This window comes from Protobothrops mucrosquamatus, unplaced genomic scaffold, assembly GCF_001527695.2.
Source record: "Protobothrops mucrosquamatus isolate PMUCROS unplaced genomic scaffold, P.Mucros_1.0 scaffold41, whole genome shotgun sequence".
Taxonomy (NCBI): Eukaryota; Metazoa; Chordata; class Lepidosauria; order Squamata; family Viperidae; genus Protobothrops; species Protobothrops mucrosquamatus.
The window spans coordinates 204,522-227,217 of record NW_015386423.1 but is presented as its reverse complement, the minus strand read 5'-3'; the positions used below and the strand labels follow the sequence as shown (position 1 = coordinate 227,217).

The 22,696-nt window shown below is 53.0% G+C and overlaps 1 protein-coding gene across 1 annotated transcript in view; it reads right to left on the bottom strand.

The window, feature by feature from the left end:
- Positions 1-1,332: 1,332 nt before the first annotated feature.
- Positions 1,333-22,696, bottom strand: part of ZFPM1 (zinc finger protein, FOG family member 1) — a 64,483-nt gene continuing 43,119 nt past the window's right edge. Inside the window, exons 6-12 of the mRNA XM_015811394.1 lie at positions 15,247-15,380; positions 8,746-8,851; positions 6,676-6,885; positions 5,428-5,652; positions 4,910-5,005; positions 4,060-4,215; positions 1,333-3,596 (exon numbers count right to left, since the gene is read on the bottom strand). Of these exons, the coding sequence (XP_015666880.1) occupies positions 1,333-3,596; positions 4,060-4,215; positions 4,910-5,005; positions 5,428-5,652; positions 6,676-6,885; positions 8,746-8,851; positions 15,247-15,380 (3,191 nt within the window). The remainder of the gene's footprint in view (positions 3,597-4,059; positions 4,216-4,909; positions 5,006-5,427; positions 5,653-6,675; positions 6,886-8,745; positions 8,852-15,246; positions 15,381-22,696) is intronic.

Sequence of the window (22,696 nt, the reverse complement as noted above, 5' to 3'; positions counted from 1 at the left end):
GCTTTGGAAAAACAGGACAGCAGTCCTTGCGCTCCAGAATGACTTAGCTCCATACCTTTTTCTAAAATGGGCAGACCTGCCAAGAGTCAAGGTCTCTGAGCATGCACAAGGTGTAAATCTGCTCCCAACTATGAAAGGTCTCCTCTTCTCCTTTTGTTCTGGGGGCCAACAGGGAGTTCCTTCCCAGAAAGACAGGGGGGGTTTGTAGCTCACCAGCTCTGCCCCTCCTGTTTCATGCCAGAAGGGAAGGCCTGGACAATTGGCACGGGGCCCAGGGCCAACTGAAGAGGGGATGCCAGGAGCCAAAAAGGAATGTGTGTGTGTGTGGGGGGGGGGAGACAGAAAAAGATGGCTGGATGCAGGCAGCCTTTCTCCCAGAACAAGAGGATTCTGCACCATTAGATGATTTCAGTTTTGTTTTCAGTTGGTGTTTCACCAAAGAATTGAAATTGAAGACATTTTGGACACCCGTACGAAACGCCCAGTGATTCTACGGGTGAATCTTGATGGCTGTCCCTCATCTTCAGCATCGGAACCCCCAATTCTCTGAGGGCCCCCTTGTGCTCGGGACTTCATCTCTAAGCCATTGGGGGCCCTTGGCTTCACCCCCTGATCTTGGGCCCTGACATTGGGGGGCAGGGAGATGGGGGCACCAGGCATGCCAAGAAAGATCTGCTGCCCCAATGAAGTCGTGGCCCACAGCAAGGGGAAACATGCACGTGCTTGATCCGAGACCCAGATTCTGCAACCAGAAAGGGCTGTCCGAAATTTCTCTTGGGTCCCTGCAGTAGCAGCTACTTGGCAGCAAAATCACTACTATGGGGATAAGGGTGGCTGGGTGGGTGGGAGAGAGTGACAAAGAAACTAAAAAAAGAAGATGGAGCAACGGACTCCTCTGACTCTCTCCTGCAAATGAGCCGTGTTGAGCTTTGGAGGGAATGGGTCCTCCAAGTGGCATTCAGGTCTTGCTGCTCCTTACCTGCAGCTCATCTCTGCTGTTCAGATCCTACCTCAGCCAATCCTGAACAATGCGGCCTTGAGAACAGGGAGAAAGGGCACCCGGGCTGAAGAAAATAGTCCCTGGGGACGCATACCGGGGCTCTGGGCTTCAGTCTAGGCAGGATCCCTGCAGCACCCTCAAGTTTTCCTCTCCCCCCTTCTCGGCCCCCTCCACAGCTGCTCTTCATGCAAACCCAAACCTTCCCTGGTTCCAGACCAAAGGGCAGAGAGCATGTTGGGTGGCAGTGCCCTCGGCTGCCATGACTGGCAAGAGGCCTGCACTCCCAAGAAGGCCAACGCTGCTCGGGCACAAAAGACAGACGGGCTGGTATGCTACTTGATGTGCTCGGCCGCATGTGATGAGCAGTAATACTTCTTGTGGGCAATGAAGGTGGACAGGCTGCTGAATTTGATGTTGCAAAGGCGGCAATACCGGTGGCTGCCGTTGGCCACGGGGGTGGGCAGCCCTTTGCCGGAAGGGGTCTGCGCACCTTTGTCCGTATACCCAGGAGGGGGGGCGCTGGGGAGGGCCTCGGGCAGGGGAGAGAGGGGCAAGGGGACAGAGGGGGAAAGTGGCAGGAGGGGCTGTGGAGAAGGCGTTGGTCGAGGGCTCCCATTGGACAGGGGAGGGATGGGCGCCTCTTTGCCATTGAAGCTGTCTTTGGGTAGTCTGGGGGCTGGCTGTGGCGGGGAGGTGGCTGGCAGTGAGGGAAGCGGGCTGCTATCGGCCAGCGTCCGGGTGGCCTCTATCAACGTGGGCCCTGCTGCTGTTTTGGTCACAAACAGTCCATGAGTATTTCGGAAGTGCTCTACCAAGTCTCCCTTCACGGTGCCATTGATGGGGCAGTAAGGGCACACAGCCAGGGGCACCTTGGCACCTGCGAGGTGCTGGGCTTTGCCCTCCAGGTAGCGTTGCTGCTGCTGGAGTGGCTCTACAGCAGAGAAGCTGGCTGGTGCAGCCACGGGGCTCAAGGAAGGCGCCACCTTCTCCACCTTGATTGCTACCCCTTCGGGTTCCTCAGCCCGACCCTCTGGGCTTTCTTGGGGCTTCAGAAGTGCTGGGGTGGCCCCCTTGATCTTCTGCAGCTGCTCCATGGTGCTGGGCTGCAAGGGCGTGGCTGGGCAGTAGTACTTCTTATGGGCCAGGTAGCTGTCGAGGCTGTGGAAGCTGATCCGGCAGGCTGTGCACTCGTGGTAGTCCGCCAGGGGAAGGATCCCTGGGAGCACTCGGCTCCCGCTGTGCAGGCGGGGCTTCTTGCTGAGGTCGATGGGGCCCTCGGCGTCTGGGCTCGAACTGGGAGACGGGGTGGCCTTGACCACCGAAATGAGAGCAGGGACCACAGGGGACGCCTCGGGGCGAGGGACCTCTGGGGCAGCCCCCAATTGGCTGCTGGCGTTGTGGATTTCATACAGCTTGCGGCGTTTGCGTGTGCGAATCGGTTGGGGGAGGAAGGGCAGCTTGCCGGCCGCACTGGTCCGGCGCAGGGGGGGGTCATGGCGGGAGGCGCAGTAGTAGCGCTTGTGCACCATGTAGGTCTCGTGGCGGCTGAAGCGGATGTTGCAGGCTTCGCAGATGGTCCGGTTGGGGTCATCTTCTGGTTCCTCCACGGAGCTGGCGCCTGGACTTGGGCTCCCCTCGCTGATGCGCCCAGTTCCATCTGTCTCAGGGGAGGGGCTGGCTTTGGTTCCGCCCTCCTCCATTTTGACTTCTTGCTTGATCTCTAGGGCGGGAGGGGTGGCATTTCCTTCCAGTTCCCCCTCTTGGGCTGCGCTGCTCTCTCCGGGTGACAGACGTGCCCCGGCAGCGCTTGGGCCTTTGGGTGCAGTGGCGGGAGACATCTTGGCCTTGCGCAGGGCAGTGGGGCTCTCCTCAGCGAGGCGGCGGCTGGAGCAATAAAGACGCTTGTGGACATAATAGTTGTTGATGTTGTTGAACGTGATCTCACACTCAAAGCAGGTTGCACCCTTGGGCACCGGGGTGCCTGGAAAGAGGACAGGTGGCACCCCACCGTGGCCTTGCTTTAGGCGGCTGTGAACCAGCTCGGACATCTTGGCCAAGATCTCCGACGCCTGGGGCATCACGGTGGCTTCATGGCCAAACATGTACTGGGGCAGAAAGACGGTGCCTCCGGAGGTGCTGGCGCCAAGCTCGCTGGGCACCGGGCTGGATCCTGGCGTGGGGCTGGTGATCTCTGACTTCACCTTTACAGAGTGCAGGCTGTGGGGCGAGGGCACACTGGGGGATGCATCCAGCTCGGCCTCCGGTTCCGGAGCTGCCTCTTCTTGGGAGGCTCCTTGAGGGTTTTCCCCCTCATCCAAAGGCTCTTCCTTGATTTGCACAGGTGGTGCCCCATCAACCCAGTTGGGACTCTTTCCTTGGGAAGGCGACCCAGTTCTCGCTTCCTCTGCAGGGGACCCCCTCACTTCTTGTAAAGGGGATTTGGCGGGTGCCTCTGGCGGGCTCTGCTGAACAGCTTTGGGCTCTGAGTTGGGCAGAGCTGTCGCCGCGGTGCTATGCAAAGCCACGTGCTGCTGGAGGCTGGTCAAGCAATTGGCCACGTAGCCACAGAAGCTGCACTTGAATGTGGAGGACGAACCTGGAGAACTCAAGCCTGCAGAAGGGAAGACAAACAGAAGGGGTGAGCCTTTGTGGGAATGCCCATGGCGACCGGGCTCACATGCGTGTGACTGGGCTCATATGTCACCATCATTTACTGACTGCATAAATCAGTTGCGCAAATCAAGCAAAAATTATCTGGCTTAGCATCTTCTGGGAACTCCATGATCTTCTTGCTCTCCAAGATCATATCCATCAGGATGAATCCAGAGGAAGCCATCTCTCGTGTGATCCCAACATTAACTTAAGCAGGCAACCTGATCAATTGTTGCCAATACCAATCCACTTACAGACACTTGCTAGAATTCACCAGCGGGTTCACTCCCTACCTATTATTTATTTTTTTAAAAATGCAACTTTGTGAAACAGGTTCCTCAGAACTCTGTCAGCCCTAGTTGGACCTTCTAACCAGAACAGGACATCTTTGGACCTCCCTCACTTACCCAGGGCCATTGGTTTAGTGGTGGAAGCAGGGATGGTGGGGCCTGGGGAGTAGACCTCTCCTTTGGAGCCAGGCTGGCAGATCATGTGATTGGTAACCAGGTGGCTGTAGAGGATGTCCCGAGTAGTGGAGATGAAGCCACAGCTGTGGCAGACACCTGTAAGCACAGGAAACTGCCTGATTTTTGGTCTGAACAGCATAAAACTACCTATACTTGGGCTGCCAGGACCTCTCCACAAACTTGTCGATGGTGGCCAGCAGGTAGTGAAGTTGGGGGTATCTGCATGCAAAGCTGGTGATCCACCAATAGCCTTGACTCCAGTTACACTGGGGGTTACTGACGCTGGTGTACAGCGGGTAGGATGAGGCAGCTTATATGGACAAAGTGACTTAGAAGTAGTAGTAAATGAACTTAAAACTATAGAGTAGACATGACTTTCCAGAGTTTCAAGCCAAATTCTTCTATCTACAGATGCTGAATCTAGGAGCTCCTGCAAGGCAAGCAAAGGCTCTGCCACTGAGCCATGGCATCTCCAGGGGGCATCTAACAGAGGCCAACACTTTTCTCCGTCCTACCATACGACCACCCTGTTTTTCACAGCTTTCCGCTGCCAGCATCTTCTGTCCAATTACAGAAGCCCAGGGCTTTCTGCAAATCCACCACCACGAGAAGGAACTCTTGGGAGTAGGCCCCCCCCTGGGCAGAACAGAAGCTTCCACCGCCAGCAAGGGAGCCTTGCTTGGACCTTGCACAAGAGTGAGTGAACCAGGAAGAGTAGCATGCGCACAGCGAATGGGTCTCTGAAAAGGATCCACTCCATGTCGTACTTCCAGCCCTGAGTCCAACTTACCGTTCAGGGTATCTGTGTGTACTTTGAGGTGTCGCTCACAGTTTGCTTTTGTTGTAAAGGCAGACAGGCAGATGAGGCAGACAAACGGCCTCTCTCCTGAAAAAGAAGCCAGATGTGAATTGCAGGACTTGGGGCAAAAACGGTGGTGTCTTCCTGCCCAAAAATGGCAGGGCTGGTCCACGGTTTCCTGCACAGCTCTGCAATGTGACGGAGAGGTCAGGACACCTCTTAAGACGGGTGCATCTTAAAGAAATCAGTTGGACTTTGGCAGGGCTACAGGAGATGCCCACGACTGAGATGAAATTCCCTACCTCACCGCCAGTGATTAGACTTTATATTAGACAATAACCCCACAACGGTAGCTAACCTCCTATCAGTCCCAGACTTCGAACGTGTGCAGGTTGAGAGCTTTGAAAGCTGGGGTGCCTCTGTGTCTGAACTGGGGCCCCTCAGCCCCCGGGGCCCTTCTGCCCCTTCCCACCCAACCTGGGTCCTCCCAAGCGTGGCACAGCTCTTACCGCTATGGCTGCGCATGTGAATCTCCAAGGAGCTGGCACTGGGGCAGCTCTTCTGGCACTGGGGAAAGGGGCAGATGCGCTCGTTGGGGTAGGCATCCTTGGGCTTTTCGTCCAGGGCGGGCGAGGCGGCGTTCTGGCGGCTGGCACAGTAGTACATCAGGTGAGCCTGCAGGTTCCGCTCGCTCCGGTACCAGATGCCGCAGTCCTTGCAGGGAAAGACGTCCTCTGGAAGGCAGAAGAGGATCAGAGAAGGGGAGGAGAGTCTCCTTTGCAGCCAGAGAACCACGAAGGGCGTGGATTCGGGGCAGGAGAGCGATTGGCTAAACCCTCATGATCAGAGGTCCTCCATTAGACCGGCCCCCACGAGGCCCAGCCACCCAAAGCTCAGGGGAGGCTCTGAGCCGTCATTGGTTTTTAATTCTGGGCCCAAAAGTTGGGATGATTGCAGGAACAAAGCCGTGGCTTCTTTTTCTGCTAGATTTCCATCTCTATAGGTCGTCCTTGATTTACAACCATTCGTTTAGTGACCATTTGAACTTATGACAGCATTGAAAAGAAGAGACTTACAACCAATCCTTGCATTGTAGCATTCCCCCATGGTCATGTGATCAAAATCTGGGTGCTTGGCACCTGGAATGTATTTACAATGGTTGTAGCACCATTTGCGACCTTCCCAGCTGGCTTCCGACAAGCAAAGTCAATGAGGGAAGCCAGATTCATTCAGTGACCGTGTGATTCCAGTAATTCACTTAACAACCACGACAAAAAAGGTTGTAAAATCGGGCACAACTGTGTTTAACCATGGAAATTCTGGTTCCAATTGTAAGTTGTAAGTCAAGGACTACCTGTGATGATTTGATTATATGCCATTAAGTTGTTGTGTCTGCTCTGGGTGACCTCATCTGGCACTTATACCTTCCTGATGTTCTTTGATCACCCCTCCCAGGAACACTCCACCAGTCACAACGAGGCAGTCCAGCAGGACCTGGGGAGGGGCTGCCATGATTTACAGTGTGCACATGATGGGCAGACGTGGAACAGAAACTGAGAAGGGTGTTTGAAGTGATGAGAGGAGTCGTTTAGAGTGAGAGCCCCCACTGAGGTCAACACCAAGGCTGGGATGGACGATCTAATCCAGCAGCAGAGCAGATGCCAGATGCGTGGACTTCAACTCCCAGAATTCCCAGAAGTTGGCATTCAGGCCTCTTAGCAGGGATGGCTGCAGGAAGGCCTTAACCAATCACTTACTGTTGACAACTGCCGTGGCTAAGATGGCTGCCATCCCCGCTTGCTGGGGAAGCAGCTGGATTTCGGAAGGCAGAGCGACAGGGGGAGCGGACTCCCCACTCTCGGTCTTCCCAGTGTGGTTGGGGATCCCCACCGGTTCGGCCATGACAAACGCCTTCAGTGCATCTCCTTCGGAAAGAGGCTTGGTGGTTTTACACCAAATGGAGTCATCTGGAAATTGAGAAGGAGATCAAATAACACAATTATGGGAACCACAAGTTTTCAGATGCAGTATCGTCCAGCCTCAGTTCTGTTGCTCTGTGAAATGGCCAATTTTGTCCAGAGAGATGATGTCCTTTCGTTGGGACCTAAAGTCTCCCAAGCAGCCTTGAGAAAAATCACCCTCCCTGGGCTCCACTCTTGGTTGTAAAATACAGTAGGAGCTGCAGCAGCTGGCTTGTCTCACAGGTCTATCCCAAGGCCAAGACTCTAGGTGGTCTACTTTCCGGTGCATGGAGAAAGAGAAGCTATGGAATAAATGTTATGCAGTGGAATTTGAATTGATTTCTGAGTTGAATTCTGCAACAACTCTGATGAACAGCAGAATGACCTGAAAAATATATTGAGCACCAGCTGCTCATTGGATTGTCCAACAGTAAGGATAAAGAGGGGAATAAAAGGTATATCTAAAATATTATGTGCACATTTTTATACTCTCTCTCTCTCTCTCTCTCTCTCTCTCTCTCACACACACACACACACACACACAAACACACACACTCACACTCGCTCATACACACACACATTGTGTAGGGGCATCAGAGAGGTCATTATTCATTAAATGTAAAAAGTGGCTTCTGCCTTCTTGGGATGGTGTTCAATTATTAAACATGCTGGTATTATCCTGAGAAACTCTCAAAGAAGCTGATTAAATATTATACATCCAAAACATAAGATGAAGTTGCTTAGTCCCTGAGAAGCTTGGTGTCTCTGAGGATTCAGATTAAAGAATGACCACTTGAGCCAAGAGCCTTAAAGGACAGGCAGGAGCATCACTGTCCTTTTTAGCAGCGGTTTCAGAAAGCTTGTTTGATTCTCTCTGAAACTTTGCACTGACTGCTCTGTGCAATGCACACAGCCAAAGAGAGGTGGCAGTGTTGGACCACACTTTCACAAAAAAATGGCACAATGATCTTTATGGCTCTCTCTCCGATAGCTTAGCACGCCTGACCTGTCCACTCGGAAGCCCCTTGCCCATATCCCTTCCTTGGGCTCTGCCTGGAATGCTACCCCTGAAAACATCTAGCACTGTAGACCCACCACCCTTTCTTCAAATCTGCATCTTCCCAACAGCTTCCCAGAGCTACAATTTAATCCCTAAACCAGGGGTCTTCAAACTTGGCCCTTTTATGACTTGTGACTGAGGAATTCTGGGAGTTGAAGTCCACAAGTCATAAAAGGGCCAAGTTTGAAGATCCCTGCCCTAAACCCTCGTGCCTGTGGGTGCTCATTTGCTACATCTGTGCCTTCCAACTCATTCACTTCCCTAGTTCTGCTCTTTCCTCCATATTTTGCCACCGAATAGAAGGATGCTTCCTCCCTGCCAGCCCCTCTTTGCTGCTTGAAATATACTGATGGACTAAGTACTTACAGCCATTCCTTTAGCGACCATTCAAAGTTACCACAGCACTGAAAAAGTGACCACTGGGTTCTTGGGTTTATGACCATTGTAGCATCCCCACAGTCATGTGATCAACATTTGGGTGCTCGGCAATCGGCACCAATTTGCAATGGTTGAAGTGACCCTTAAGGTCATAAAACGGTCTGTGACTCACTTAATGACTACCTTGTTTAATAATGGAACTTCGCATCCCAATCGTAGTTGTAAGACAAGGACTACCTGTACAGTTAACAGCATGATTTTAGTAAATGCAGACACCAGTTGGGGAGAATTAGCTCCTGAAAACAAGTAAATAGGTACTTCTCCTTCGAGGGGGTCTTTTTAGCATCCTTTGCTTGTACTGGAATGAACCCCTTTCTCTTCCCTCCCCCCACCCCAAATCAGGCAGGGCTCACTGCTCAAGGGCTGACCTTTCTTGTAGATCACCGAATTGGCGTCCCCTTCGCCAGGAACCAAGGACAGCTTGGCCAGCCAGCACGTGTCATCCTGCAGGATCAGGGTCACGGGCGGGTTCAGCTGAGAAGAGAAGAGAAGTGGGTTTGAACGAACATGCCAGTCACTCTCTCAAAACAGGTTCCACTCTGAACTCCAGCAAAAAACAACAACAACAAAAACCGGCCACCACTGGAGGATCTAGATGAGCTGGCCAGGTCTCGAAGTTTGGCCCGGACATTTGGAACCAGCCTGGTTGGGAAGGCTGCCGTTGTAGATGCTCCAGGAGATGCTCAAATTTCCCCCACAAATGCGCTGCAATGACGGGATGGGAACCCCGCCCGGGTTCATCTTCTCAACTGGTGCCCCTTCCCCTTTCAAGAGCTGGCCTGGCTTCACCCAGCACCACCCTCAGGGAGCCAGAACGGCGACAGCCTTGGACCAGTGGGTGATAACGGAGCTGCCTGGCGCGCCACGGCACGTCACGCCACCCGAACAGGCAGAGATACGAATTGACTCAAGCAATCAATGCTGGGTGTGTGTGTGTGTCTGGGGTATGTGGACACGTGTCTCCTGCGCCTGCCCAGGTCAGTGGGTGGCTTCCTTCCTCGCTCCAGCAGCCTGGTGGCGTGATCCACGTGGCCACAGAGTGAAGCCCAGAGCTCACTTCCCTTCCGGACGGCTGCCCAGCAGGGCCAGGGCAGCCCCGAGGAGTTAGGGGGCCTCCGCCCGAGGACAGCCCCCTTCCTTGTGGAAAGTGACCCGGCGGCCACTGCGGCCCCAGCACGAACACAACAAGCTTGTTATTTCCTCTTCTTCGTCACCCGCGGGCCAAGCCGTGCCGGTCGGGGAGGAAGCAGCCACTTCACCCCTAACCTCGGTGGTGTGCTGGGAGGAAAAGAGATTAGAGGGGGCAGAGGAGGAGGAGGAGGAGGAGGAGGAGGAGGAGGAGAGGCCGGACTGCTGGAGTGGGGGGCAGTCAGCTAAGCTGGGCCCCACTTTTGCAAGACAAAAGGAAACACTGTGACTCTCCAACCTGCCATGGAGCCCCAGGTGCCGCTGATGCAGCCACAGATGTTCAGCAGTGATGGGAAGGATGGGCAGGTATGGACCCTGAAGCCACCTTGCTTGAGCCCCCAGGACCCTCAGAGGAGGGCTGGAAAGCTTCTGGAGAACAAGGTGGTCTAAGCATCGATCCTGAATTTTCTCTACTTGAATTCCCACCTATCTCACACCCCCGGTCCGGTTTGCGGCACAAGAGACAATTGGAAAGTCCTGTCCAGGGAGGGGCACCCACAGGCTGTTTTTTGGGGGTGCAGAGAACTGGAGGATGACCTTATGATCCCAACCTAAGAGGTAGATGGGAATCAAAAGCAGAGAATAAACAGCTGGAAGACCCCCACATCCATCCTGGGTCCTTCTGATGCTGCTTTCGAGACAGAGAAAGAGTCAGAGGGGCCACGGATGAGCCCCCTACTTACCACAAGAGATTCCCCTATCCAATGGACCCCCTCACGGGACACAGCCCCTGGGAATCCTGCAGTTTTTCATTCCCCACTACAAATAACTAAGTGCATCTTGTTCCAGCGACTGGCCCTATCAAAACAAAATGTACCCCTTTGCCAAATTCCAGCGAAAACCAGCGGGTTCTCAGCAATTTCCTCTCTGGGTATTAATGTGGTTTGCAGCTTACGGACCCACCCTAGGCACTCTGGGGCCCAGACCCAAGAGGCAGATTTCCTTTTGCTTCCCCCTCACCCCTGTGGGCTGAGGAGACCCCCCCTCGAAACACTCCACCCAGGCAGCAGCCAACATTCACCCCTTCAGGGAGATCTGAAGGGGTCTGCCCTTCTATTTCAAGGCCCTATTTGAACGAGGGTGGCTAATTATGATCCCAACTAGAGAAAAATATTCTGTCCCTTCTAATGCGATAGACATGGACTCTTCTAGAAAGGGGCCAAAGAACCGCCTCTTTCCTCCTTGGCAGTCAGGGGAGAGGTGAACTGCTGCTGAATATGGAGGTTCGAATTTACACTTCCTCCAAATAGCTGCTGATGAAAAAAACGTTCCAGCACATGAGGCCAAGCAGGACTTTGGAGGAAAAGACAGTGCGTGGCACAGCGGCATGTGCCCCCTTTGAGAGGGGAAGGGAGGAGGAAGGTCCTGGGCTGTTCCCCCCCCTTGCCGCCTGCCCCACTGCGCTCCTGCTCAGCCCTCGCCCCTCTCTGCCTCCTGGGCCGCTAATGAATATTAATGAGAAGGAAGGAGGGCGAGGGGAAAAAATTAATCTGCCTGATCCTTCAATGGCTGCAGCAGTAACGATATGAAATCTAATTATCCATCCCAATATTTCTAAACCCTCCACTCAGACTGACAGTCTTGGTCGGTTTAAGGCTTATCGTTCCAAGGAGCAGAGTGCTCAAGGCTTGATAATACACACACGTGCAAGCTCCTTATTCTTTTCTTTTGCACCCACCCACCCACCCACACATAGAAGACACACACTTTTGCTGACGATACAAAAATAACAGCCGGCCTACATCGTCTGTGTGTGTGATTGCACGTGCCAGAAAACGGGAGCCACCCCAGTGCAGAAGGAAGGAAGGGGCAGCGCTGCCACGTGGGTGGAATGGGGTGGTGGGGCACAACTGGGAGATCAGCTGATTCAGCACTTGGGTTCTCCCCCTCCCCACAGCCTGGCGTCTCTGACCGGCCCCCTCAGTGCCATATTTAGCCCTTTGAGTGTGGGACAGATGCCAGCCAAGCCTGATCCAACTTGGGATGTCGCCTTGTCCACCTCCAAAACTGGAAAGACCCTCCCAAACAATAACCCATATAGCCCTTGCCACAACTAAGCGGTTCTCTTCTTCTTCATTGTCTATTCTGAAAAATAAAAGCCTCCAAATTGCCCCAAACTAAGTTTCCACACCTGGTGCAGGTGCGAGGGTGCCCTGACTCAGCAGCCTTTTGATGCCTGCATGCCTATCGCTGCCCACATCTGCCACGGCCTGTGCATCCGTCCCCTGTACTGCAGGGCGTTCTCTAGGGGAGGGCTCTCCTACCTTGGCAACTTTTCGACTTGTGAGCTTCAACTCCCAGAATTCCTCAGTCAGCTATGGGAATTCTGGAAGTTGAAGTCTACAGGTTGCAAAGTTGCCAAGGTTGGAGACCCCTCTCTAGTGGGCCTTTCTTAGTAGTATATTTTTCTTGCCACTATTTTTTGCATCCCACACTTGGAGATACGATGGGGATCACAAAGTCGAGGTCAGCAGGCGATATAATTCCTCTGGGCTTTCTTTATGTTAGATTTCAGCTTGGAAACTGCTTGGAGTAGGACCCTCAGTCTGTGCACCCACAAAAGGGACACACATACCACAAGGGCACCAAAACCCAAAGACCCCTGGGCCAAACCTGGCTCAGTTCAGAGGGCCGCACCCCCTCCAGATCCTCCAATTTTGCAAGAGGGTTCCTCCCCAGCCCTTGCTTAAGACAGGACCCACCTGCCACGTTTCCTTCAGGCCCATCCCGTGGCCGGTCCGGCTCCAAGCAGTATCCCATTTTGGCCTACAATCCTGATACATGCCCCAGAGTCTACAAGAGACACACATTGACAACCCAGCTGTGGCTTCTCTTCTGGCCATTTTCCACTCCAGACCCTCCGCAGGAAGTGGGCCTGGGGCAGCACTGTGATGCTGAGAACTCTCCTTGTTTCCCCTCTAACAAAGAGGTCAGTGTCTTGAATCTCCAGTGGGTCTGATAACCATCGGAAACTCTATCTGGGTAACGTCCGCCTGGGACACTTTATCCGGACCCCTCGCTAAACAAGGGAGAGGAGCAGAACCTGCCACCCTGCTAACTGCTAGGCTTCATCATGATTTGCTCTCCCAGCAGGAAGGGGGCATGGAGAAAGAAGCCCAGCCATTTCTGTCCTGCAGAGGGTGGTTGAATCATGCCAGAAGCAGGAGGAGGTGCCCTCAAGAGGTGGTGGGTTTTCAGTACAGAGTACATTTGCTCCCATCCAGGAGCAGCTTTGGGATCTGTGATCTGATCCAGCGTTCTGAATCCCCCAAACGGCCAACCAGATGTTCGTGGAAGCACCACCCAAGTCCAGCATACTGGACAGCCGGAAGTATTTGGGGTGCAGGGAAGAGGACTTTCACAGAATGACTCTGAAGCATCCCTCTAGATCAGGGTTTCTCAACTCAGAAACTTTGAGAGGCATGGCCTTCTCCAGCTAGCTGGGGAACTCTGGAAATCGAAGTCCATGCTTCTTAAAATTGCTAAGGCTTAGAAATATTGCTTTAGATCAGGGGTAGGCAACCTCGGCTCTTTTATGACTCGTGGACTTCAACTCCCAGAATTCAGGAATTCAGGCTCAGGAATTCTGGGAGTTAGTCATAAAAGAGCCAAGGTTGCCTACCCCTGTGCTTTAGATCATCACGTGTTTTAAAGCCAGGGCCTCCAAATCAGAATCCTGCTCTCAATGTGTTGTTTTATCTTCTGCTTCAATATCTCGAGGGGAGGCAAGCCCACCACCTCCTGTGGCACCTCGGTTTGCAGCTGAATAACTCACTTGCTGGGACGTTTTTCCTAATGTTCAGTTCAAACCTGTTTCTTCTCAGTTCACCCTCACTAGAAGTAGCCCTGGAGCAGCAGAGAAGTCTATTCTGTTCCTCTGAATGGCAGCCTTGCAATTGTTTGATGATCAGAATCATATCACTCAGGAATATTTTCTTCTCCAGAGGAAGCACCATCCAATTTTTCAACTGCACTTTGGGGAATCTGGTCTACTTGCCATCCAGCTCTGACCCCTAGGTCACATGCCACACTTCCTCCTCCATCTTACACCAAAATCTTCAGGGTCTGCTTTTGGTACCCAGATGCTACATGTTTTGCTCTGCCCAGTTTCACCATGCTTATTCATCTCTGTATGCCAGTCTATTCAAGAACTCTGCTCCGCCATCTTACCACCTCTCCCAGCTTCCTTCTTCCTTCTTTGGACAACTTCCTTGTCTACAAGACCCTCATCCAACTGGAATCATTGGAGGACCTCACTGCAGATCTACCTCCCACGAACAAAGGCCCACCAATTACTCGTCTTCTGCTTCGAAGGGTCTTCCCAACCAATGAAATGGATCTCTTTTGCCAAAGTTCTGGATGAGATGGGGACACAAGTTGGTTCCTGCACTGCCATACTGGCCCCATCCAGTTTGAGAGATGCTCCTTAAGAGCTGATACCTGCCAGGCATCCAAGGAGGGGCCAGTAGTTTTGCCGCCCACTCCCCAAGGACCCATGTTCCATTCTGGGCCACTCCATTCCCAGAATATTCCGGGGAGAGAACTGGGAAACCCCTCCTGCCCAGGACTGATGAAAGTTGAGGCTTCCAGAGAGCCAAAAATGGAGAAAGGCTGAGGGGGCAGGAGGGTCTTCCCTCCCCCCTGGCAACACCAAGGAAAAGAGAGTGGAAACGAGGTGAACAAGAGGACTGGGGATCGTCAATGTGGCTGGATAAGGGAAGCTGCTGAAACAGGAGCAAAAATATTTAGACAATAAATGAAGTATCAGAAGAAAGCTGCAGCCTATCTTTAAGGAATCAATCATCCTGTACCGGTTGTCTGGACAGACGGCGCCACAGAAGAGATAGCTGCCAAACTGGCAAGATAAGGGTTAATCAAGGATTTAATTCAGCACAAAAAAAGATAAATGGGGAGCAGAGGGAGACAGAGAGGGGGAGAAAGTGGGGAGGCCCAGACGCTGGGTCCCGATACTCTTCCTCCTCCTCCTCCCTCTTCGCAAAAGGACAGGGAAAAGTTGGACCGGCTCCCAAGCCCTCACCCTGCCCAGGCCAAGATTCCCGGGATGGCGCTGGAGAGAGAAAGAGGATGCATCGCAGTCATCCCAGAGACAAGCAAAGCCCCCCCCCAGCAGGCCCCCAGCCCAGAGTGGAGCCTCCTGCTTCCCTCCAGCACCCAGGCGGAGGGCCCCCCCTCGCCTTGTGGTTCCCTTTCTGGATTTGGGCACTTCAGTGCTCTCGGCCTTAGCTCATAAATCATGCCAGGTGGGGGGACGTTTTGCAGGGACACCCTTGGAGGCCTTAGCGCTGGGGCTTGAGGGATCTTGCAATATTTTTATTGGAGGAGGACCCCAAGAGAGAAATGATTCGCCCACAGAGGTCCCTTTCTCTGCCGCTTCCGGACTCCTGCTGGTCCTGCCAGAGACGGGATCTAGTCAGACGGAGAAGAAAAGAGGGAATGCGCCCTCCGTGGCCAACTCCTTTTTAACAGCCGTCCAGGATAGCGGTTGCACTTCCTCGCACCCAAATATGTTGGTACTACAACTCCCTTGCACCCTGTGTATTTGGGTGCCCCTCCATTCCTGAGGTGTTTGTAATCCTATCATGACTGTTCCTCAAGTGAAGGGTCCAGGATGGCTTGTTCCTTCTCCACTAAGTTAACTGTCCTATCTGGGGGAAACTTACCAACTCGGTCAGTCCTGGAGAAGGCGGCTCGCTGTGGATATTTCCCGGGAACGGGCCCCAAAACATTCCACCGGGGAGGCTGTGTTTGGCACACACCTTGCTTTCCGCCTGGGAGGTCAGGAGCTCCAACTCGTCTGAAAGAGAAGAAAGGGAGGGTTGGGGGAAGTCCGAAGGCTCAACGAAGAGCCTGCACGGCACCCTGGATGATCCCTCCAGGGGTTTATTTGAGCTGCTCCACTGAGGGACGCCGTGCCATGGCACCGAGGCGCACCAGACTCAGTGGGCAGTTCAACTTGGCAAAAGGTGCTTCTGCCAGTTAGACGGTGCTTTGGGGACAACACCTTGCTGGAACAGACAGGGTGAAGGGTCTCTTTGCCAAGGCCAAATATTTAAACTGGGAGATTTGAGGTGGGAATGGTCACCAGTTCAGAAATGATGGAAAATCAGGTGAGACATAAGAGTTTGTGTGCCATCACTCAATCTTCCCTAGAAAAGTCTTGCTCATTTCCTCACTGGAAAGAGGAAGAGGAGGAGGAGGAGGAGGAGGAGGAGGAGGAGGAGGAGGAAAGAAAAAAATGGCAGGGGCAAAAAAGAAAAGGGCTCTTTCCAGGCCTTCCCAGATTACCTGTGTACCAGGCTCCACCACTGTGCCGCTGATCTTCAGGGGTCACACGAAGATTATAGCATCTTGGATATCTGCCCACTTGACTTGACCTGGTGCCCACCCCAAACTCACCCATCCCAGGCTTCTGCCTAGAAATTGGCAGGTTGCTCTATCAACCCAACCAAAGAGCCCCAGATTGCAAAGAGCCCAAGGACGCTCTCTGCTCTGCCTGGGGAACACCCTCTTGCTGGGATCACCCACCCCAAATCCTGCTTCGGACCCCATTCTTCAGGATCCTCTCCGATTATTCCATAGAGCAGGAATGTGCAACCTTGGCCACTTTAGACCTGTGGACATCAACTCCTAGAATTCCCCAGCCAGCCATGCCTGGGACTTGAAGTCCACAGGTCTTAGTGGCCAAGATTGGAAACCCCTGCCTGGCTGGGGAATTCTGGGAGTTGAAGTCCACAGGTCTTAAAGTGGCCAAGGTTGGACACCCCTGCCAGAGAGGGGTTTTCTTGGGGAGGGGACAAAGTTGCTGGCATCTCTCCATGGAAAAGGGAGCCTCTCTGAGGCTTCATTAGGACCCTTGGCTGAGGCAGCCTGGAGCTGTAATAGCCTTGATGGTTTGATAAGCCTCTTGGTTTAATGGGGGGAGATAACATGTAAATTGGCTGGGAAGACTGGCCTAAAAATGTTTTAGCTGCACCTCCATCATGCTGCCTGCTGATAAGATGGCAGTTAAACAATACTTCAAGGCAGGCTAAAGCAAGACCTCCCCCTCCTCATTCCACATCTGGGAAAGGAGGAAGGGGTGAGCATTCTTGCAATCCCCCTCTTTTCTCTAAACCCTCTGCAGGGGAAGGAGGTGGACGGAGGCACGGCAGAGGGCTGGTTGGGGGTCCACGTTGACCTGCCTGGGAAACAAATCCTTGAGATCAGATTTCTCCTCTCCCCACATCAAAGGGGGAAGAAAAGAAGGGAGGGAGAAGTCCCCACTGCCAGGGTTTATCAGAAGGGGGGAGAGGGGGCCCACAGCTAGCCGTCTCTGCCCACCTCATGGGCACCGCCAACTTTCATCTTGGCCAGGGTGTGCCAGTCTCATCAGGACCATGCTGGCTAGAGAATTATGGGAGTTGAAGTCCAGCTGCCTTAAAGTGGCCAAGCTTGAGAAACACGGTTGTAGACTCAAGAGGTGCACCAAACTACCCAAAGCCTGTAAAGCAAAGATCCTTGTCGCCCCCCACCCGAACTCTATAGGAAAATGGAGGCAACCCTGTGTCCCTATTTGAAAGAGGACATTCAACAGGGCCTTTGCAACAGTGCGTAGGGATCTCCATCTCTGCCACGGGCAGGTCCGGAGGAGACACTTCCCACTTTGCCTGGGAGCTCCAACTTCCGGCCGGCTCCTGGGATACCCAGCAGCCCCCTCGCTCCCTCCCTCCCTCGGCTTCTTGCTGGCTAATCAGCTTCGTTTGGGTCAGGAGACCAAGGCTGGACGATAAGAGCCTCTGGCTGACACTTTCCATGTCAGAGCAGAGCATCTTCTGTGTATCAATCCTCACCAGAGAAAACACTCGGCGGCTGATAAAGAAGGCAACCGTTCCAGACAGAAGGAGACAAAAATAGGGCTAGCCCAGAGGAGGGGCCCTTCCCTTCCCTTCCCTCCCCCCTTCCCTCTATCTCTGCTAGTGTGCAAAGGAGAAAGGTTGGATGGATGGATGGATGGATGGATAAAAGGCAGGCGGAGGGAAGGAGGGAGGGAGGGAGGAAGGAAGGGGCACAATGGGCAGTGCTGGTCTCCTGATGGTGGGCTGACATGTATGTCAGTGGGCACCAACATGGCTGGCTGAGAAGACCCTCAGCCTGAAAGCAAGGCCTGGATATTCCTGATTCCTACCCCAGGGTCTCTAGCTCAGGGCCATCTCTGCAGAGCCTGGACTTCAGACAGACAGACAGACAGACAGACAGATAGGTGGACCAAGATGGACGGACCCCACTTCCAAAGAGCAGGCAGAGCCCCCATCTGAGCTTTCCTCCAGGCACCGCCTCCCGGATCAACTGGCCACGATCAGGACACATCAATTAATAGTTTGGCCAGGCCTAATGGCCAAAACAATGTTGTCGATTATCGCAAGGAACAAAGTCCATTTCTCCCCCTCCGGCTGGCGGGTGTGCGCCTGCGTCTGGCTGCCCCTAATCTCGGGATCGGTGGCGCTGGCGCTCAGTTTCACCACCCGGCAGGTTAATACAATTCTGCCCTTATCTTATCTCCCCATCAGCTTCCTGGCCAAGCAACCCTCCGATTGGTTCCTGAAAGCCAGCTGGCCCAAAGTTATCAGAATAATTCCTATCTCCGGGATCATTAACCAAATTGGGCTGGTATCGGTCTGTGTGCCGGCGATAATGAAGTTACAAGCGGAATGGAGGGGAAGAGGAAAGATGGCGAGGAGATGCTGCTTGAGGAGGCTGGCGTCCCTTGGGGGCCTCCACAGAAGGACCTTCGCTGGAAAGGGGGTGCCGTGGCTGCATTTGGAGCCCAGAGACCTCAGCGAGGCTGGGAGGGGATGTGGGCCCAACCCAACGCAGGCTAGCCAGCAGTTCAGAAGTACTGTATCGTGACCCAGGTTGGGTTGCTTGCAAGCTACCCTTTAGAAGTTGTGGGTGCTCCATCACAGGAGGTTTTTAAGAAGAGATTGGACACCCATTTGTCCCGAATGGTTTAGGGTCCCCTGTTTGAACAGGGGGTTGGGACCTTCCAACTCTGTTATTCTGTCTGCATCCACCATCCAGATGAACCTTCTTAGAGATTCTGGTTTCCCCACAACTCCTCCGTGGCCCAATCTAGCTCCATCCACTGCAGATGTGACTAATTTGTATCATTTAGACAATGCAACTCTATGGGGAGGGGGAACAGGGGGATGGGCTGCAACATGAACAATAGCCTGGGAGCAGATAGGGGGGTTCTCAGCCACCTCAAGAATTGGGAAGATGAAAAGGACAGGAGTTACTTCTCCATCCTGTGGAATGGCACAATCCCTCGGAGCAGCGTTCCTCAACCTGGAACTTGGAAGATGTGTGGCCTTCAACTCTTCCATAGCTGGCTGGGGAATTCTGGGAGTTGAAGTCCACACTTCTTCAAGTTGCTAAGCTTGAGAAACACTGTCCTAGGAGAACGGCAGAACCTGAATGCCAGAATAGTAAACATCCATGTGAAGTCTGCCCTTTTGCCCATTTCCAACTGCTGCTCACCAACTGACCCCAGGCATTTCATAGGAGGAGACTTGGCTCCTTCTGTGGCCTCTCTGTGTGATCTCACCTACTGCCACCCCTGAGCTGGGAAACCAGCCACCCCCCAGATGGCCCTCAACTACAACTGCCAGCAGTTCCAGCCCACCTGGCCAAAGGAGAGGGACGCCGGGAACATCAGCAGCCTGCAGGAGAGCCCAGGTTGCCCAACCCATCAGCTTGGCTGTTGTTAACCCCAAAAGGATCAGCTGTGAACCAATTTTGGGAATTGGATGCCATGCCAACTTTATCCAGCCAGAAAGCATACGAGGAAAGGTTTGGCAAGTGTACCTGCCAAACTTTATCATTTGATTGGAGTCAAACAGAAAACCAGGTCCTCTCATGCCTACTAAAGAACCTCTGGTCCTTCTTCCTTTACCATCTCATCCTGTCTTTAAATTTCAGTGCCCCCCCTAAACAAAGAAGACCAACTTCTCTTAGATTGCTCCCTGTAAGCGCTATGCAAGCAGAGATAATTAGCAACCAAAACCAGCATCCAAAGGAACTATCTCCACTGAGACTCTCAAATCTCATTGCACCCCTTCCCCCACGCCCCCAGTCCTGCATAGGACAATTGCATCCACTCAACCTCATCCAAGTTCATTACAATCCATGACATGACTTTAAAAGACCGTCATAATCTTATTGTGTTCCTGGTCTGGCTGAAGCTCAGCCAAATACTAGAGAAGAACTCAGAAGCTTATGAAGACTAGCCATCCTCTGGTGGTGGGTCTTCCCACTGCCATTAACACTCTGTGGAGTTCTTGGTACTCTCTGAGCTTGGTTATTTTCTTGCAAACGTTTCATCAGTGCACTGATGATGTCCCCTAGTTGGGTAATGAAACGTCTGCAAGGAAGCAATCAATCTTAGAGAGCACCAAGATCCCCACAATTCAATCCTGAACTACAAAGATTCTCTTCAATTGACACACCACTCTGTCTGTCTGAACTGAAGCAGCCACCCTCTCTTAGCTTTAAGCAAATGCCCATAATTTGAACAACGAGGAGTAGTGATTCTTCTGCCTACTGATCAGTTCAATGGGGAGAACTCAACTTCCAGCTAGTACCACAAAAGACAAAGGGGAACCTCAGAACAAAACCAGAAGAGCTCAGGGAAGCTTCCAGGAATAGGGTAACTTGAACCCAGTGCTGGGGAACAGTCAATAAGAGGCTGCTCAGGACTGCGTCTTGGAAGATGGGTTGTCCTGCTGGGTGTGAATGAAGGGCAAAACCCAACGTGGCCTCCTAAGATTGAATTTTTAGAAGCTGGGAAACAGCCAACCCGGCGCAGCTGGAACATTAAAGCACACATACACCCTCACACAATCCTGACAACTCAACTAGCAAAATGACGCACAATCGCCTGATAAGATGGAGGGGGTGATTGGGAGAGTTTTAAAGCTGCCGGCAACCACCGTTGCCTTCACTCTTCACCTCCCTTCACAAAAGAAAAATCTCTTCAAGGGGCTCAAGGGATTATCCCAGCTTTGCCCAAATAATCAGGGGCAATACTTGGAATAACTGAAGCCCCCACCCCTCACCCCTGAAATCCGTTCTGAAAACAAGAGAAGGAAAAGGAGAGGGGTTGGGGAGACCCTTCCTCTTTCTTCTCCGGGTGAAGAGGTCAGCCGGTGGCCCACCAGGCAGAAGATGCTGAGTAGACCCACAACCAGCCATGAGCTGCATCTTGTTCCTGGAAAATTAACCTCAAAGGGAGCTACACTCTGATATTCAGTCCCCAAAGCCAAATCGCAATGGTCTTTTCTGACCCCGGTTAATTGTGAACGGAGAAGAGCCAAAAAAAGCGCCAAAGTTGAACACAAGTTCTCCACCTCCCGACTGCCAGGCGGCTCAAGGACAAAAAGAGTCAACTCCAGCCGATCAAGATGGCCCCGCAGCCACACATGGTGCCAGCCTGAAAGGAAGCACATTCGCACCCTCGCAGGCTTACGCAGCAAGGTGGCCCAGCGGGGCAAAGTACGGTCCGTTTCGTGCTCCCCCTCCAGTTCCCACTTCCTCTCCCTGGGCAGAGTTTGTCCCTCACCTGGGCAACTGGGCAGCCGATGGTCCAGACTGCCTTCCATGGGTACCTGCTTCGCCATGCTCTCCTCTCTGCTTCAAAAGGGCATCCCGGCTGGCAGAGAGCAACCGGTCTAGAGGGCTGGAAAGAGGGCTGCAGAGTGGCGTACCCCAGACCCTCGGCCGCCCTCCTTCTGCTTCCGGGAAAGGGTTGTTTTCGGCAAAAGCGTCATCTCCCCCCCCTCCCTAGCCAACATGCGCCCAAGCCCGTGCAGCTGCTATTGGGGATTTCTCTCCTGCTATCGCAACCGAGCATCGCTGGGGATTTATTGATTTTTTGACACAGTTAACAACAGCAAATCTTTATCGCTGCAAACCCTGACCCCATTAATGGAGGAGCTCTTACCAAGCCTGTGTAGCAACCGAGGCCCGTCTCTCCGCCCCCAGCGCGCATCGGCACCAACTCAAAAGCAGGAATTTTAGGCCAAGGGTCGATCCCAGGGGACAGAAAGCGGCATCAGGGCGCCCTTGCCAAGGCTGGAGCCCAGCCCTGGATTGTTTTTTTTTTTTTTAATGCACGATCAAGATGATTTAAGGCCACAACTTTTAAGTCGGATCTGGGGCTCCAGGACAGGAAAAAACATTTCACGTTTCCAAGGTCCAGCTCGCCAGGGGCAGCTCTGCACACTGGGCTGGAGGCAGAATTGCCTGTCCGAGGGGTGCTACATCTGCACTGCAAAGGCAGCCAGGCAGGGTTGTTTTGGAGAATGGAAAAGGCTGGGGGCCGGCAGGCGCTTCTCCAAATTACAACACATGCAATTTTGGGGTGGGGGCTATAAAGCAAGAAAGCCTCTCAAAGGCTAATCCAGGTGAGTCTTCTTCCCAGCCCTACTCATGAAAGAAATTGTTATAAATGTGTCCGCACGCTGATGCTCTTAAGGAAGGCAGTGTTTGTCAACCTCGGCAACTTTCAGAGGTGTGGACATCAACTCCCAGAATTCCCCAGCACTCCTCTGAAGGTGGCCGAGGTTGGCAAACTCTTCTTTAAGGCTTTGCAAAATCCGAGAGGATTTGCTTTGCCAAAGAACTTTCAATTCTATTTTTCCCTAAGAGAGGAAAGCGAAATGGGAGTGAGACGCATTTGAGAGGGGTGTGTGTGTTTATCCTCCTTCTCCACAGGCTCTCAGTTGGACACTGCTGGTGCCAGGGGTCTTAGGAAAGGTTTTCCAGTGAAGAAGAGGGAAGTGAAGTGCAGAAGGAAAGTTGAGGGAATATTGCATGGGGGCTGCTAAGAAGTGGGGAAGGCAGAGGGAAGAGGGCTGCTTGCAGAAAGAACCCAGAGCAAAAGGACAGCCATCTGAATGACTGCATTCAGACCCACCGGTCATGGGGCCCTTTGATTAGCAGAGAGGCTCTCCCCTCCTTCTCCCCAAGCCAGATTCCCTCTGGTCACAGGAGGTCTGAACGCTTCTGGTTGGGCCTGTGTCCCCTCCTTCCTCTCCCCTCAACTGGCTTCAAGCTTGACCCACAATTTTCAAC